Source organism: Dicentrarchus labrax, unplaced genomic scaffold (assembly GCF_905237075.1).
Source record: "Dicentrarchus labrax unplaced genomic scaffold, dlabrax2021, whole genome shotgun sequence".
Classification (NCBI taxonomy): domain Eukaryota; kingdom Metazoa; phylum Chordata; class Actinopteri; family Moronidae; genus Dicentrarchus; species Dicentrarchus labrax.
Genome location: NW_026136711.1, coordinates 15,147,750 through 15,164,776, shown reverse-complemented (window position 1 = coordinate 15,164,776; position 17,027 = coordinate 15,147,750). Strand labels below are relative to the sequence as shown.

At 43.3% G+C, this 17,027-nt stretch overlaps 1 protein-coding gene across 4 annotated transcripts in view; it reads left to right on the top strand.

The window, feature by feature from the left end:
• LOC127372119 (plexin-A1) overlaps positions 1 to 17,027 on the top strand; it is a 190,220-nt gene that overhangs the window by 115,116 nt on the left and 58,077 nt on the right. For all 4 annotated transcript variants that reach the window (XM_051415526.1, XM_051415524.1, XM_051415525.1 and 1 more), the window contains exon 10: positions 15,148 to 15,348. In XM_051415526.1, coding sequence (XP_051271486.1) covers positions 15,148 to 15,348 — 201 coding nt within the window. The remainder of the gene's footprint in view (positions 1 to 15,147; positions 15,349 to 17,027) is intronic.

Below are 17,027 nucleotides of genomic sequence, written 5' to 3'. Positions count from 1 at the left end.
ACAACACACGGGCCCAGCCTTCACGCCTCACGGAGCTAATGTTAGCGGATTAGTGCGCCCATCTGCAAGACATGGGGAGAGCGCTGGCTAGCACACTTTGAGCTGAGAGAGGCCAGAGGGGCAACGGATGGATAAACAGGAAAGGCCTGCAGTGACGAAAGGGAAAAAAAACGTAGAAAAGCAGGATGTACAAGTAAACATATAAACTGTGCGGTAATACCGGTGAACGTTGGGAAAGGAGGACTCTTGAGTACTAAATGAGGTGTAACATGAATGCATGCAAGGTCTACGTCTGTCCACATTTTGATTAATGATGTATGAGGCATGTAGATTTCAAATATTTTGAAAAATCTCCAGCAACACAGTGCTCTAACTATTCAGGGCTAGTGGATATATTTGTTGCCGTACCTTTGGAGGTTGTAGCTTGCTTCAAACCAGCATGAGCAAGAACAAAGAGAGGCGGTATGACAAAGGGAAAGAGTCAAATGTTGAGACTGAGAGAATGGAAGAGTGAGAGAGGCAGCAGGAAGAAAGAAGGGGATAGACAGACCGGCTGACAGTGGCATGTGGACAGAGAGACCTCTCCTGTCACCTCGTCTGCCCAAGAAACCACAGACCACATGCTCCACTAGAGAATCCATCATCTGCACTGTCACACACACACACACGCACACACACACACAAAACTACTATGCACAAAAGTGTAAACATTCTGACAGTGACACGCACGCGCACATGCACATACAAAGCAAAGTCATTCATCATCCTTCTCCTAGCTGCCATATCCATTAGTTGCGCTCTCAATGCCCCAACAAGTACAGCTCTTCCTGTAGGCTAGACTTATCCTTCTCCTCTCCAGGGCCCATCTCTCTCTCTCCCGCTACTCCATCTCTCACCACTTTGATGCTCATTCACCCCATCATCTTCTTCTCATCCTTCTTTTTCTACACCTTGCTTCTTCCGTGTGTGGATTATATATAGTCAAAGACAGGAGAGAGAGGTCAGAAGTGTGCCTCGTTTCTTTAACACCTTGCAGTTTTGCCTCTTTATCTACTGGTAAAATGGGAATTGGTTGGTATGCCATCAGGGACGTGCGTATGTGTGTGTGTGTGTGTGTGTGTGCGCACGCGCACACATTTGCACCCTTAATTTAGACCTCAAACGATCCTTCTGGCCGCGCTGCAGCTCAACTCTGAATACAAATAGAGGCATTTAACATAAGAGTGAAATTTCCTGATAGCAGACATTTCACTCAGACCTTTGCTGCTCTCTCCTGCACAAGAACACACAACAGGATTAAATGAGACTCATCTTCACTTGACTGTGATCAAAGGCCAGATAGAAGTTTTTACACGGGTTGAGAGGTGGCTGCTCCTCACGTCTGATTCTGTGTGGTCTGAGTATAGGTCCTGTACGCCGACTAGACAGTAGCGCAAATGGGAATATAAGTCAAAACGGTTAAATGTCTTTACATATAGGGACCAAGCACAAGGTTGACAGGTGCAGTTCACTTTTTTATACCAACATGATTAACCCTCTCTCTTCACTTATTCACTTATTCCTCCATTTCTTTACTAACCTTACAGAAATGCTAAAACTTTAATAAGGAATAGTTACAGCTCAATAAAAACATCAGTGTCCTCATTCTGAATATACATTTGACAGTTAAACATCAAACATTTCTTCCTCTCAATCCTTTTTTTCCCCTCTTCAAGTGTTTCGCTCTCATGTCCGACAGTATCTGAATCTTGTGTTACCATGGCAACCCAGAGGATCGGCGTATTGCCGTCGAGGGCTTCTTTTTCCTGCTTTATTTTTTGTTCTCCTTCTCACACAACAAGCACTGTCTTGTCCATCTTTTTGTAGTGTGTTCAACCAAATTACATTGTATGGAAGTATGTTTTTTTTTTTATCACCAGGCAACAAAAAGAAATAGTAAGTTAAATTAAATAAAATCCAACAAAAAAAATGGATTAAACAAGCCAACCAAGGAGTAAGTGTTTGTTTTTGTGAACAGACTGTGTCAAGATAGGGAAGAAAGAGAGGGAAAGAAATGGATAGACAGAGTAAGCGGGGAGGAAATAAATATAATGAGTGACATTTCTAAATCAAATATGCATGAATCAACAATGCCTCCAATGGCACAACAAACAAATTCTCGAATTAAGGAGCGACCGGGCGGAAAATTGCAGGAGTTACTTTATTATAAAAACAAAAAAAGCAGGAGAGAGAGGAAGGCTTGAGTAAAAGAAGGAAGTAATGTTTTATTCCTTTATTTATATAGTGAAACTTTCCTCTTTCTTCCTTTGTCTCCTTTCCTTTTTTAAGACTTTTGATTGCCATTTCTTTCTCCATTTTCCCCTTCTTTCTTTCTCCTCCTCCTCCTCCTCCTCCTGCTCTCTTTCTTTCTTCTTCCACACCCCTGGAGAGAAAGTGCTATTCTGAGCCAAAGCCTTGATGAGTGCCAGGCAAGGTTCGGGGTGGTTGGGCTCAGCTATGTTAAGACATGCTTACGTGTTTGTTTTGCTGCAAATCGAGGCTCAGTCTCACTCGAGCAATCAAGGCAGCGGTTAACTTGATTGAGATTTGTGGGTACAGCACTGCTTCTTTTTTCCCCCCCTAAACTCTCCGGCTGTCGCTTGTTTCACCGATTCCCTATTTCATCTCTGTCTCTTTCTTCGCTCCACTTCTTTTTTTGCCATTTTGAGTTTTAACTTAACATACAACATATAGTTTTTACCCTCACTTTTTAAATAATGCTGATATTGTTTGTCTGGGGTTTAGGTCCAGATTGAGGAAAATTTCAGATGATGGACGTAACATACAAACTATTAACATTCTTTGTGATTTTTCCAAACGTGGTCAAGTGGTTTGCGTTTATGTCCAAACTCTACTTTCTGCCAGGATGTAGCCATTATAAACGTTATGCTGTGCTGCACTTTCTTTCAAATGTTACACAGCGCTCATTGGCATCCTGTTTCTGTACATCTATTCAGTCACAATAGACACCCCGTCAATGTCCTCTCCTAGATTTATTTTTGCTGTCTCTTTGGTGTCTGTGTGGTATGAAATGTGTGACTTCAGTGATTAATTTTTCACTTTTTTATACATTTAACGGCTTCCTCTCCTCGCGCTCCTTTTCTCCTCTGTCTGCATGGATGCACAATGGGTTAAATGATGTCACCCTGCCTCTCATTCCTTTCTCTTTCTTTCACCTTCTTCCTCCTCCTCCTCCTCCTCCTCCTCCTCCTCCTCCTCCTCCTCCTCTTGTGGTTGTGTGCATGAAAACTGTTTAAACAATAGTTCCTTGCTGAGGGTTAGATGAGAAGACCAATATCACTCTCATGTCTATGCGATAAACAGTGTTGCTGGAGCCACGTTAGCTTAGCTTTGCATAAAGACTGGAAACAGAGGGGAACAGCTAGCCTGGCTCTGTCCAAATGTAAAAAAATGATCTGCCTTCCAGCACCTTTATATTTCACTAATTAACGTGTTAAATCTCATTTGTTTAATCTGTATTTAAAAAAACCAAAGTTTGACAATTTGCCGTTTGGGTGCTGCGCGCTGGACTGTTTCTTGGTTTGGAGCTGTTGCCAGGCAACCAGCGGCAACACCAAAAAGTTACTGGTCCTGGCCAGGTGGTCAAGAAATAGCCCGTTGAATCCTTGAAATATAATATTTATTTAAAATGCTCTTAGGTGCATTTTGTTACCTCTGACCCGAGCCAGGATAGCTGTTGTCACCTGTTTCCAGTCTTTGTGGTAAGCTAAGCTAACTGGCTGTAGCTACATATTAACCTTACAGACATGACAGTGGTACCAATCTTCTCATCTCACTTTTGTCAGGAAAACAAAATAAGTGTGTATGTGCATCAAAGCGTCACTGCAGTGTGTTCACACTCAAGCTCTACAGTCTGCTGCCAATTACACAAATGTAATGTTAGTCTATGACACACTGTCCCTAGACGCTACATTAATGGAAGAGGCTCAATATAGGCTGCACTTGGTACAAAGCATAGCAACACACAAATATATTTTCTCAAATGCTGTCTTTCTCTCACACCCTTAACCAAGCGCATGCACTTATAGCACACAGCCTACCCACACATTCTTAAACAGTCACGGAAACACATGCTGAATCTCTTCCTTTCTTTCCCTTCACACACACACACACACACACACACACACACACACACACACACACACACACACACACACACACACACACACACACACACACACTCTTCATGGCTGAAAGGGTTATTTGTGATGAAGGTGTGAAGGCCCCGGACCGTGACATTCTGGCATACTGTGTTTACCCTGGCTGGTACTCAGACACTGAGCAGAACATACACACACACACACACACACACACACACACACACACACACACACACACACACACACACACACACACATACACACACACTCCAGAGAAGGACATCCCACAGATTGTAGGCCAAGGCTGCTTGAGGGGCCTCGCTGTGTGCATGGGTATACATGTGTGTTTGTCTATACTGCTTTTATGTGTGTGTGAGTGTGTGAGTGAGTGTGTGTGAGTGTGACTGTCACTGGTTCTTATCAGGACAAAGCACAACCAGCAGCACAGGGCTGCAGGGGGCATGTGGGTGAGGGGGAGGGTGGAGTGGGCGAGTTGTTGAATAATATCCATCTTTTCTCTTTTTTTCTCCATCCTTCTCTCCCTCCTGGTGTCTTTATCTGTTTGTAATATCTGTCTTCACCCCTCATCATCATCCTTTATTTTTTCCTCTCTTCCCTTCACCCAAATCATGTTTCGGCAGTGTTGTCGCCTTTTTCTTCCCACTGTCAACAATCCACGGAAGACTCCGTTCTTGTCCATATGTCCTTCCCTCTTCCACCATCTTTCTCTCTTCATCTTTTCTTCCCGCGCCTCATCCATCACCACACACAACTTGTGGATTTTTTGGACTTCTTTTCTATTTATTAGCCCATTTATTTCCCGTCTCCACCTAAGTGCATCATGTAGCTCATAGCTAGATTCCCGTGAACACACACCCACGTGTGTGTTTCTGTGGAATATTAAGGGGAAACATACCTAAGCCATTTTTAATGAAACATACACAATGATGGGAAGAGGGAACAACTGGGTGGAGGTGGGATGTAATATCCCCCATGCAGTTCTCAAAACAATGCGGTCCTTCCAGCGCTTCAGTTATTTCACTGAGGACAAATCAGAGACGGACAGAGGTGCTGTAATTGAGACCAGATGTAAACAGGGAGAGAAGGGAAGAAAACAAAGTAAAGAAAGAAACCAAGACAAGGGCAGAAAGGCAAGTAGAGAACACTGGCAGTAACAAGCAGCAGATTACATCCAGAGTGACGCATTTTATTTTCCGAAATGGTTGAAGGGAAGGGAGGGAGAAATCGAGGGAACATGGAGAGGAAGTGGAGGCGACAGGGTGAAGTAACCACATGCCTTCTTTGCCAGATGGATCTTAGTTGGACCGTAACGGTCCAGCGTTTAACCCTTCGCTTGGTTTGGTAGCGGAGCACCTCCCTTAGCCGTTTAGTTTCTGACAGTCTTCCAGTACTCCATGTTTTTGTGAACTTTCGAACAGAACTTCTCAGATACGTGTCAGAGAGTCAATAATCGCATTTCCACCTCGGGGAAATCAGGGTGGGATTGTATCAGGTGTTTTGGCAAACTCTCCTGTACATCCCTCTAATTTGTTAATAGAGAACAATGTGGTTAACTCAGGCCGTTAAAGTGTTTTTTTTAATGTGTGTGTGTGTGTGTGTGTGTGTGTGTGTGTGTGTGTGTGTGTGTGTGTGTGTGTGTGTGTGTGTGTGTGTGTGTGTGTGTGTGTGTGTGTGTGTGTGTGTGTGTGTGTGTGTGTGTGTGTGGCGTGCGTGCGTGCGCGCGTACTTCCCACACAACACTGTTTGGCAGGAGAGATGTGGTTCTTCTCCCTGGATGCCGTTGTTGTGTGCACTCACACACAGATGTGTTCACAGGCTGACACACATGCACTGCCTGTCACATATGCATGCAGATGTTTCATCTCCTTCTCTCTGCAGCTATTTTTAGTCTCTCTGTCCCACAGCTTATCTTCCTTTTTTTGCCTCTCCTCCAACTCTTCCTTATGGTTTTTCAGAAGCTTTACCTAAAATTCCCTCACTCACTCTTGAAGCTTCCTCGCATTGTGCATCAATCCCTCACCAACAGAAGGCAGGGAGGGTGGGTTGCCCTGGCTAGGAGACACTGTGGAGAGACCAGCCTGTCGTACCCCAAGAGGTATGCTTAGTTGACAACTACACAAGGACAGACTTGTGGAGCAGGGTGGAGTTTAGCAAATGCAGCAAAGTGTTAGGTTTATGCAGATTGGAAGGACACTTTCTTGAACTAATTGGTGGAAAAGTGTTAATTCTGACATTGAGAAAATGCGCAGCAGTTGAGCTCAGCACTGGCAAATGCAACATTGCTGCTAGGTTATTCTCTCCTTGATGAAATCCTATGTCACTCGGCAAGACTCACTGATGCAGCGAGTATCAGCCCCAGCTATGCCAACATGCTGGCTGCAGCGATGAATACATGATGAATCAGCGAGAGCTTAATGAAGAGCTAATGTGGACTAAAGATTCACACAAACACATGCGCACAGGAATATGATGACATGATAGATGCACAGGGGTGTGCAGGCCGTGCACAAGTGTGTTATAGTGTGCAAGTGTGTGTGTGTCTATGTGTCAGTCACAGGTCCCAGCGGTTTAATTATTCAGGCTGTATTATATCTTCATCTCCGCAGCCCTCACAGTCAGCCCACCTAATGGTGAACACAAATGAATATTGCATTTTCACGTGTGTGTGTGTGTGTGTGTGTGTGTGTGTGTGTGTGTGTGTGTGTGTGTGTGTGTGTGTGTGTGTGTGTGTGTGTGTGTGTGTGTGTGTGTGTGTGTGTGTGTGTGTGTGTGTGTGTGTGTGTGTGTGTGTGTGTGCTCAGTCTCAGAGAGAGGAAGAGATGAATGCAGAGTCACTGAGCGAAAGAGATGACGGCAGTCAGAGACAGATGAATAACACTGCAAAGTGAGCTGAAGGAAAAACAAACTCAAAAGTGCAGGCAGAGCAGAGGAGAAGAGTGTGATTGGGAAACAGCGACCACCTGCTGGGATGGAGACGCGTAGAGAAAGAGAGGTGGAGTAGAAAGCCTGTAGCGTGCTGCGTCGTCCAATCTCAGAAGACCAGCTAACTGTCTCTGTCGTGTTGGGCTTTTCACCATGCTGTTTTAGTAAAGTGGCCTGCAGTGATTTTTTAGAATTTTTCAGAATTGCACTCCAATGGAAACCCAAGATGGCCAGGGACCCAAGCTACATACATAGCTAGATACAAGCTTTGGAGATGTGGAGCTGGACACCGGTGCCAGTGGAGCGCAGGGTACCACTGAGTTTTTATATAGTCTAGAATTTAATGCCTTAAAGACCATAAAATACTGATTTATTTTTCTCACCACATAAAATGCACAGTAATTTATTCATTAATTTTCTTGTGTTTAGCCTCCTGGTGGCAGACAGCTGACACACTGAAGCTGGTCGTTCACATGCCTTTTCTCTGCCAAACAGCTCAACTAAGTGTGGGTGCTGCTCATATGATACCTTATGTTTGAAGGTTCATTGTGACGCATGTTAATTGTTTTAGAAGTATTCATCATTTCCTTACATTTGGTGGTTTTGACCTGAGTAAAAGAGAAAAAGAGACAATTGCAATGAATTGTCTGTAATATAAGAATTCTGTATTCTTATTTTAAATAGTATGCCTGGTACTAGTGAGTTTCATTCACTAATATTGTATTGCTTGTACTCTGAGTACATTTGGACACATAATCTCAATGCTAATTTAAGTATGATAACTTTGTTTAGGCATTTACTCAGAAATGGGTTATTTAGTTACAGGCAGTGCCTTAAAAAGACTATTTTCAGATGCTTTAGTGTGAATGGAGCATTGTGTTCTCAGCACAGTGGGTTAGATCGTGGCACAGGTCATTGTTTGCAAACTGTACAAACTCCAACTACTGTGCTATTCTGTTTGTTTTCTCAGTGCCACAAATCAGTGTGTTTCTGGGATCGTTGGTCTGGTTTCTGTGCTTTTTTTCTGGGCTACACTGTTAAATTGCAAATTATCAGTAAACCTCTCCACTCTCTGTGCTTGATGACCAATTCCGGGGGACAAATAAAAAGGTAAATTGTGTATGCATGGGGGTGAAGAGTTAATTGTCAAATAAAACGGCACGCTAAAATGTGAATTTAGATCATTTTGGTTTGTCTGACCACTTCTTCTTGATAACAAAACGAGTGTATCTTAGTTCTGAAACGTTGTTTGCAGAGGAGAGCAATAGGCAGCAGCCAGGAGAGCGTATCTACCTCTGAAATCAAGGTTTGCCTTTGAAAAGCTGAAAAGCACAAGGTTTGATCGCTGCTGACATATCTGGGTTAGAATGATAACGGGGTGCCAGGAGTCCTCCACCCCCTCTCCTCCTATAAAAATCCATAAGGAGGGAAAAAAAAAAAAAAAAAAAAGACCCTTACTGAAAAAAATATTCACACATTCCTGCCTTTGCATTGTTTTTCTAGCATAGTGTGCCGTCTGTGTCGAGAGGATAAACTGTGTAGGTTTGTCAGCTTGCTTGTAAGTCAAGGATAAGGGATTAGGAGATGAAATCAACATGTATGTGTGCCTGGGTGGTACATCAAAGCCCAGAGCGTGAGAGTGTATATGTATGTATGTACGTATAGGAGGGACGTATAGTATATGTAGGTAGATTCAGTCAAGCTCCTCCGTGAGACTTTGATAATCCACGTTGAATAACATTCATGTCACTGCATCTCGCTTTAATTTAAACTCTCCTTTCTGTGCTCCCTCATTCCTCTGGACTCACTCTCTTTTTACCCATTTACTCCTCGGCTCGCTCTCTTCCTCCCTCCATCTCCTCTTCCCCGCATCGCTACTCTGCTAGGAAACAGGATGTGGGTGGACAATCTCACAGTCCCTTTCAAGGTTCAAAGTCCTTTTTCTTTCTTCGCTTCCCTCGCTCCTGCACTGTTCTATATGTTGTTGCCTTATTAAGTTGTTCCACTCTCTCCCTCACCCTTTCTCTCTCTCTCTCTCCCTCCCCAGCAGTAAGTGTCTGGTTGGTCACAGAACATCTTTCTGGTTTCAGTCTGCTAATGAGCCTGCCTCAAAACATGCATACTTTCCCTCTCTCCATCTCACACACACACACACACACACACACACACACACACACACACACACACAAACACTTGCTTCCATGTATGCACCACACCCTGCAACTCATTTAGATATTTAATAATAGTTGCACACACTATCTTTTAGATTTTAACCTATATTTAACAGAGACACACGCCTACACACACGGCCCTTCTAATCTCTATTACCAGTGATTTAATGGGTAGGCTTTTTTGTCACGCTCCTCTCATCCTTGTGGCTGGTAGAGTTCCAACGAAACAGACACACACACACATACACACACACACACACACACACACACACACACACACACACACTGAAACAAACACATGACTGCTGGCCAGCTGGTATACAAAAGAGGAGGGAAATAGGGAATCTGTGGTCCTAGCTTTGACAGTGTGATGTATGACATGATATTAGATGGCTTATATTAATTAAGGAATGATTTGGAAGTTCCATTAACAGCATGGCTGAAAATTTCCATATCACATATTCACGATATTTATCATTATGTATGCTATTTTTCTCAAAAACTCAAATTGCCCAGTCCCATGCCTTCTTGGCATACGTTTGTTTTTAATTTTTAGTTGTGTGAGCATTTTGTTTTGTTAATGATGCCATCATATTTAGTGGAATTTGAACTTCAGTAGAGTAAAGTAAATCATCACTTTCTCACATTATTTCACCACACTCTCCAAATTATTATCTCACTGCACACTTAAGCTATAGTTTTTCTTCCTGCCATTGTTTGTATATATTTCCACTCCTTTCCACTTCCTACCTTGGTTTGTGTGTTGGTACAGTATGTGTTTTTGCCACCTGCCCAGCGCTTACAGACAACAGCACAATACACCATGTCATGTAAGTCACTTTGGATAAAAGGAGCCACTCAATGCCATATATTATCATATAATATTAATGTACTGTGGATTCTAACAAGGCGTAGATGGGACTCTTAGTTCAAGGTTGCAGACGGCTCTTTGGTTTCTTACGTGACACCTCTGTCACAAAGCCTGGGGGGGCATGTCGACAGGCGGTGGGGGAGCATTCAACACTCTTCATATAACCCTTTGTCAAGCCCCTGTGATACACCCACATACACACACACTGTCCCTCTTATTTGTACCAGTGTGCCCCCCTTGCTCCTCTGTGGCCATCCATGCCATCTCATCTCTCCCCCAGGCTCCCCATATCGCTTTACTTCATTATTTAGCGTGTTATTTTTTCTCCTCCCTGATCTATAGTCCCCCACATCACAGAGGCAGCTAATTAATTATGGATAGACTTGAGGAGGGGGTTGAGGGAGATTGGGGGAGGAGGGGCTTTAAAAAAACTACCAGACACCCGCCTCATTACATATGCGCAGTGTTTTTGGAGCTTTATTAATTTATATCTTGTCAAGCTACGCCAAAGCCTTCAGAACTCTTCTGGCTTTTTAAAACATTTATTTATTTATATTGCATCTCTTCATCCTCCAACCCCTCACTCTCCCTCCACCCCACCCAATCTACAGTATGTCTCGATTTTAATCTTTCACCTTCTACACATCCGCACGCACACTCACACACATGCACACTTGCCTGCCGACTGTCTCATTATCTGCTCTTGGCGGATGTTAAAAGGTGTTTTGCTCACTTGCGAGCAGAGATTATCTCATTCGCCGCTGAACACTTGTTTTATTAATTTTTTTCTTTTACTTTTTTCCCATTTGGTGTGGAGCGAGGTGGTGCGGTACACATCAGAGCGCATTGAAAATGAAGGAAGGAATATTTTGGAATGGGCTTGACCTAGAACGACAGCTGCTCTCCTTTGAGAAAGCTCACGGTGACGTTCAGTCAAAACTGGCATCTGGTTGTCGGCAGTCAAAAAATATAGGTCAAGCGTTGTGTGATTGTAAGAATATTGTGGTTAGGAATGATGGTTTTGGCTTTTTTTTTGTCTCTAGAACATATCGAGGTATGTGTCAACTGCAAGTATAATCAAAGAAAACTATTTCCTGTTATTTCATATACAGGAACATTTTCAGTGCGGTAATATATACAATACGTCTTAACAATCTACATAATTATGTATGCCTTTACTTTTAACAAATGGGAACTGCGGCACTCGCCTTAGGCAGCAAAGCTAACAGCGGCTGTTGAGGGAAAACAAACTTGGAGAGGTAAGGAAAACCCTCTGGCTACATGGCTTTGAACAGAAGTTGAGACTTGGACGTCCGCCATCATAAACACACACTTTGTAACCTATACCCTCATTCACATACTCAAAAACACAGGTACAAATACACACTTTTACATCCCAATCCAATCAGGGTGTGAGAGCTTATTTCACAGTTAATGTTGGCTGTTTGTTTACCCAACTCGTCGTCAGTGGTGAGCTCAGAAACAAGGAATTAAAAAATTTGGCAAAGGCAGTTTTCTACTACAGTATACACATCTGTTGGTGTTAAAAACACTTATGAAGATGTCAGAATGCAAAGACGGTGATCAAAATCTCAAAACAGAGCAGATGTTTTTTGTGCCGTGTTCTGGTGTGGAGAAACCATCTGTGGCATGCATTCCTTCACGCTTCATCTCCACTTCACAGACATATAACTTTACTATAAATGGTTCTTACCCGTTACAGTAGAGCAAGATAAAGTGAACCCTTTAATAAACCGAGCTGCTGCAAGAAGACGTCTTGTTCTTATTCGTTTGTTTGTAGAGAAAAGTTCAAATTTCCACAATTGTCTGTTGAATCAGACAATTAACTGAATCAGCTCACGTCCTAGAGGCATTTATGGTACACATTCTATACTGCCAATATAATGTATACACAGGCATACACACACACACACACACACACACACACACACACACACCTATTTCTTAACTACACGCACATCCTTCTCTCATCCTTCCCTGTTGGTGCTCCTGAAATCAACCGGATGGAGTGTCACATCTGGCCAAGAAAACCACAGCATCCGTCTTCACAGATGAAATGAAAGCCGAGAAGTCAGGAAAAATAAAAGGGGGGAATCTTTTCCAGCTTCAAACGAATCCCCCCGGTGAAATATTGTTTCAGTGTACTCTGCACTTTGTAGCCCTAATGCTGGCTTTGAACTGTTTTGGCACCTGTCACAAATACTGATGAAATAGTTTCTCTCTGCAGAGCACTTTTCCCTTTATTCTTCTCCCTTTCCCTCAATATCCTCTTTTTCCTCGCTCCTACCTCCATCTCCTTTCCAGAACCCCTCTCCATCCTCTCTGGGATAGTGTGTATTTGTAGTTTAGAAACCAGTAGCTTCGTGCAGTGTGATTTCTGAACTCTTGCAACATGCCAACAATGGTTCACTTTCTGTTGGCTTGCCTTACCGCTATAGTCAGGCTTTGATCGGTCTTTGATGTAAAGTGCTGGATTTCCGATTAATTTTATACAGCAGCAGGCCACCTGATTTTTTTTTTAACACATTCTCTTACACCCATCTTCTATTTTATGGTAACTGTAAAGAGCTTGAACATCTGACTTATACCTACATATTGCACAAGACAACTTTATTTAGCCAACTATATTTTTTACTGCAATACACCTTGAGATGACAAAACAAAGGACTGAATGACGGAAAGGGATACTATAAGGAAAGATGACTGCCAGAGCAAACGACGAGCAGGCAGCTGAGCTGACACAAAGTCAATAGACGGATGAATAAAACATCGGTTAGCTGCAGCTTGCGCTAGAGGCTATGCTAGCTTTTGACACACTGGCGCCTACAAGTTAGCGTTAGCAGCAGGATGTTTCTTTTTTCACTGTAGTGGCACCTTGGACGATTCAAGCCCACAGCTTTTGACAAGAGCATCCTTTTTTCTTTTTTTTTTTACTGAGACAGGACTTCAAAAGCCACAAGTGCAAATCAATCTCTACTTCCTTCTCTCTCTCTCTCTCTCTCTCTCTCTCTCTCTCTCTCTCTCTCTCTCTCTCTCTTTCTCCATCTCTGCCCCCCCCCCATAAATTTTCAAGCGTTGTCTGAGGCTTCAGGCAGTTAATTAAGTAGGATGGTTTTTTTTGGGGGGGGGGGTATGTGGATGAAGTTTTGACTGTAGGCTGGATTGAGGCAAAAAGGTGCAGAGGGATCCTGGCATTCTTTTTTCCTTTTCTCTTTTTCTTTGCATCAACAGCTATCTGACTTCCCCGTTTCACTTTGCTCTGTTCCCAATTAAACCCGCCTCCTCTGCTCCACCCTCCACTCTTCTTCCACTTTCTCTCAAACCCTTTTCACTGATTCTCCTCTCTCTCCACTCCCTTCATTTCTTCCTTCTCTCTCAAACCGTCTTCTTCATCCTCTCCCTCTGCCTCTTTCCACCATTCCCTACTTCTGGGCCATCCATTCCTCCCCTCACCCACCTTCCCTCCTACTCGATTATACATCAGGTCTTTCCGTAGCCCGCTTCTTCCTCCTATAGTATTCCCCTCTCTCATTATGTGTTACGGTTGTGTTTGTGTGTGATCAGACACACAAGGCCAGGGCTAAGCAGCCTAATGAACAAACTCCGGCATTGTGTTCAGGCCCCGGGGACACGCTGTAGCTTCTAATGTACAACAGCTCAGGGGAGAGGAGGAGAAAGAAAAAATCACTGACAGGGAGCCAGCTATCTGCTTAAAGGAAAAGCTACAACAAGAAGTGATGTAGAGGGTGTGCAATGCCTTGCAGTGAATATTTTAAAAGGATCTGGTCGATGTTTTCCTATCCTGCCAATCTGACTGGCCAGGACAACACTGTCAACTTCAGGCTCTTCTACTCTCTTGTTACATCGAGTTGAACATATTTTGGGCTTGAGGAAGGGTTTTGTGATTTTTTTAGATTTGAAATGGATAATTGTTTAAACTCAAGTGAAATGTGTATTTTATCTGTATTTCAGGTGAATGATTGATTTGAATCTTTAACTTCAAGGCCCTTTTGTCTGACATGAAAGGTTGCATTCCCTGCCTGCCACATGTGTCTTATTATGTGAGTCACTTAACTGTGTCTCCAGATTGTAAAATTTGTGATTTGTCAGCAGTTATCTGATTTGTTATCCTTTTGGACAGTGTGGGTTAGTTCCACCCAAGCTTTAACTCATGTTGTATAAGATTTGACACCCACCCTCCTGCTCCTTTTCTTTCTCTCTCTGTCTCTCATTCTGTGTTGACGAGATCTGCATTGCTGCCAAATCATGGCATGAACGTTATGACTTCATTTCTTCCAGCACATGCACATGTGCATATCTAGGAAACATTACATACCAAGTGGACTGTCCTTCCTTATTCTACTCAGTGAAGTGAACACATGCACATTAATCCAACTCCAGATTAAGACACATATTTGTGCATCGATGGGCATGTACCCCAATGGTGTGAGCCAGTGGATGGGCTACGTCCAGATGATCTAAACAAGACTCTATGGCCAATATCAGTGACGGACGTGCAAACACAAAATTCATTACTTCTTTCCACACATGGACATAATAAACTGGATTCATAACAATGCAGCACTGTTGTGATGTGAATAGTTTTATTGGGTAGATAATCTTTTGTGAACTTTGTATGAAAAGCTCTCTTGCTCAATCTAGTGCAAGGCCAGTGGGAGTGTTGCACAAGCCTGTAACACATGTGATCACTGCATCACAGCACAGCCCTTTAGGCCGAGTGTGTTGCAGCAAATCTGGTGTGAAGTCAAATGTGTAACCCACGGCTTGCTTGCTTTTTAAGAAACTCGTATCACTAAATAAGTGTTTTATTTCATCACTTCTTGTCTTATCTTACTGCTATTTGTACCGTGTTTGCTTGCTCTTCTGACTGCATTGAACCTCACTCTCTTCCTTCAGTAACTTTATCCTCTGGAGGAAAAAAATTGAGTATCTCTCTCTTTTTTTGTTTTTTTTTCTGCAGGACTGCCCTCAGATCCTTCCCTCAACCCAGATCTACATCCCTGTCGGAGTAACCAAGCCGATCACCTTAGCTGCCAAGAATCTACCACAGCCCCAGTCAGGACAGAGGAACTACGAATGCGTCTTCCACATCCAGGGGGAGACCCACAATGTGCCCGCCCTGCGCTTCAACAGCACCTCCATCCAGTGCCAGAAAACACCGGTGAGTCTGATTTGTACTTCTGTGTTGAATCAAGAGCGTTGGCACAGCGTTGCCTCGTACCCTATGCCGTAGCCTGACATGTATCTCCTCAGAAATGTAACTGCATGTCACAGCGACACACACCGCAGCAACTGTGATTGGTCCGCCTGGTGTATGCGTGCAGTGTCTGAGATTGGGAAGCAACTCATGCAAAGCCCAGATGAGTTGATAATGCTGTTTGAGAATCCTTCTTCAAACATAAACGCACAGACAAGCAGGCACACATGGAATGCTGCCTCGCTGCATGACATGCTTTCGTCTGTCCCCTCATATTCCCTCGTCCTTTCGTTTCACTGGCGGCAGGGGAAAAAACTCAAACGAGGAATACACAAGACAGATTGAGGCGAGAGGCAAGGGAGAGTTTCAGTCGAAACTCAACACTGTGGCATAGAAACCCTACCACCAACTAGCTTTTTATCAGTGTTGTGTACAAAGAAATGCAGACACACCAGCACACAGGTATTAATACAGTTGTAGGTAACTTGCATAGGCTAGACATAGAGCTGACATTAAACTGGATGCCATTAAAACCCTGTACATGCTGGTGTGTTCTAAGTGCATGGGCACCATTTCAGTGTTGTTTACAGAGATTATTTAGTTGCTGCTGTTTTGTGTATAAAGAGGATTCAGGCTGAAAGATACTGACATGGATGCCATTTAGTCTCTGAAAAGCAAAAGCAGTTTGTGTAAATCAGTTGTGAATGAGACCAAAACTCCCTGACTACTGCACTGAGGTTGAAAGATACGTTGAATTTTGTATAGGCTAAAAGCATAGTCATTTATCACTATTACTCTTGTACTAATCAATGCAACTAGGTAACTAAATCATCATCTCAGTAAGGACACTGACTTGGTCAGGGTTTAAATAATGGCCTCCTACAACTAATGACCACTTTGGACACTAACGTGCTCATTGTCCTGATAGATCGCCATGCACCACTTGGATGCTGGCTCAGTCACAAGCTAGATGAATGATCCAATACTGATCTTCCCACATTGAACTGATTGTTAGCAAATAGATATTGACCAAAAGTCCACGTAGACATTATTTGAATTGAGACACGCTTATAAGCCTTGGCTATGGAGGGGGGTTTTCCCAGGTAGTCTGGTTGAAATCAGAACAGATTATCATGGTTCATGCGATACATCATTTAAATCATGTGTGAAGCTGCAGTGGTCAGCCATTAAGGTTTTATTCTGTGCTGCTAGGATTTTTGTGAAGTGTATTTGTGGCTGTGACTGGTAGGAATGAGTGGTGTGTGCTAGATTAGTGTTCTCAAGGATGTTTTTTGCAGAAGTTTTCTAATAAGAGAGTGTGTGTGTGTGTGTGTGTGTGTGTGTGTGTGTGTGTGTGTGTGTGTGTGTGTGTGTGTGTGTTTGTGTGTGTGTGTGTGTTCAGAGGATTTACAGGTAGACACAGGAGTTTGTGCATGAGGGTCCATGCCTGTTCTGTGTGTTGAAATATGGTTGTGCGTGTGTGTGTGTTTGTGAGGCTTCAAACTAGCGTGACAGATAAGAGGTAGCTAGCGTCGCGCTTCAGTGAGGCTGAAAATGTGAAGAGGAAGTCTGTCTCTGAACCTAGTTGGAAGCGGATTGATCATGTTTACACCTCGATTCTATACCTCTCTCTCTCTCTCTCT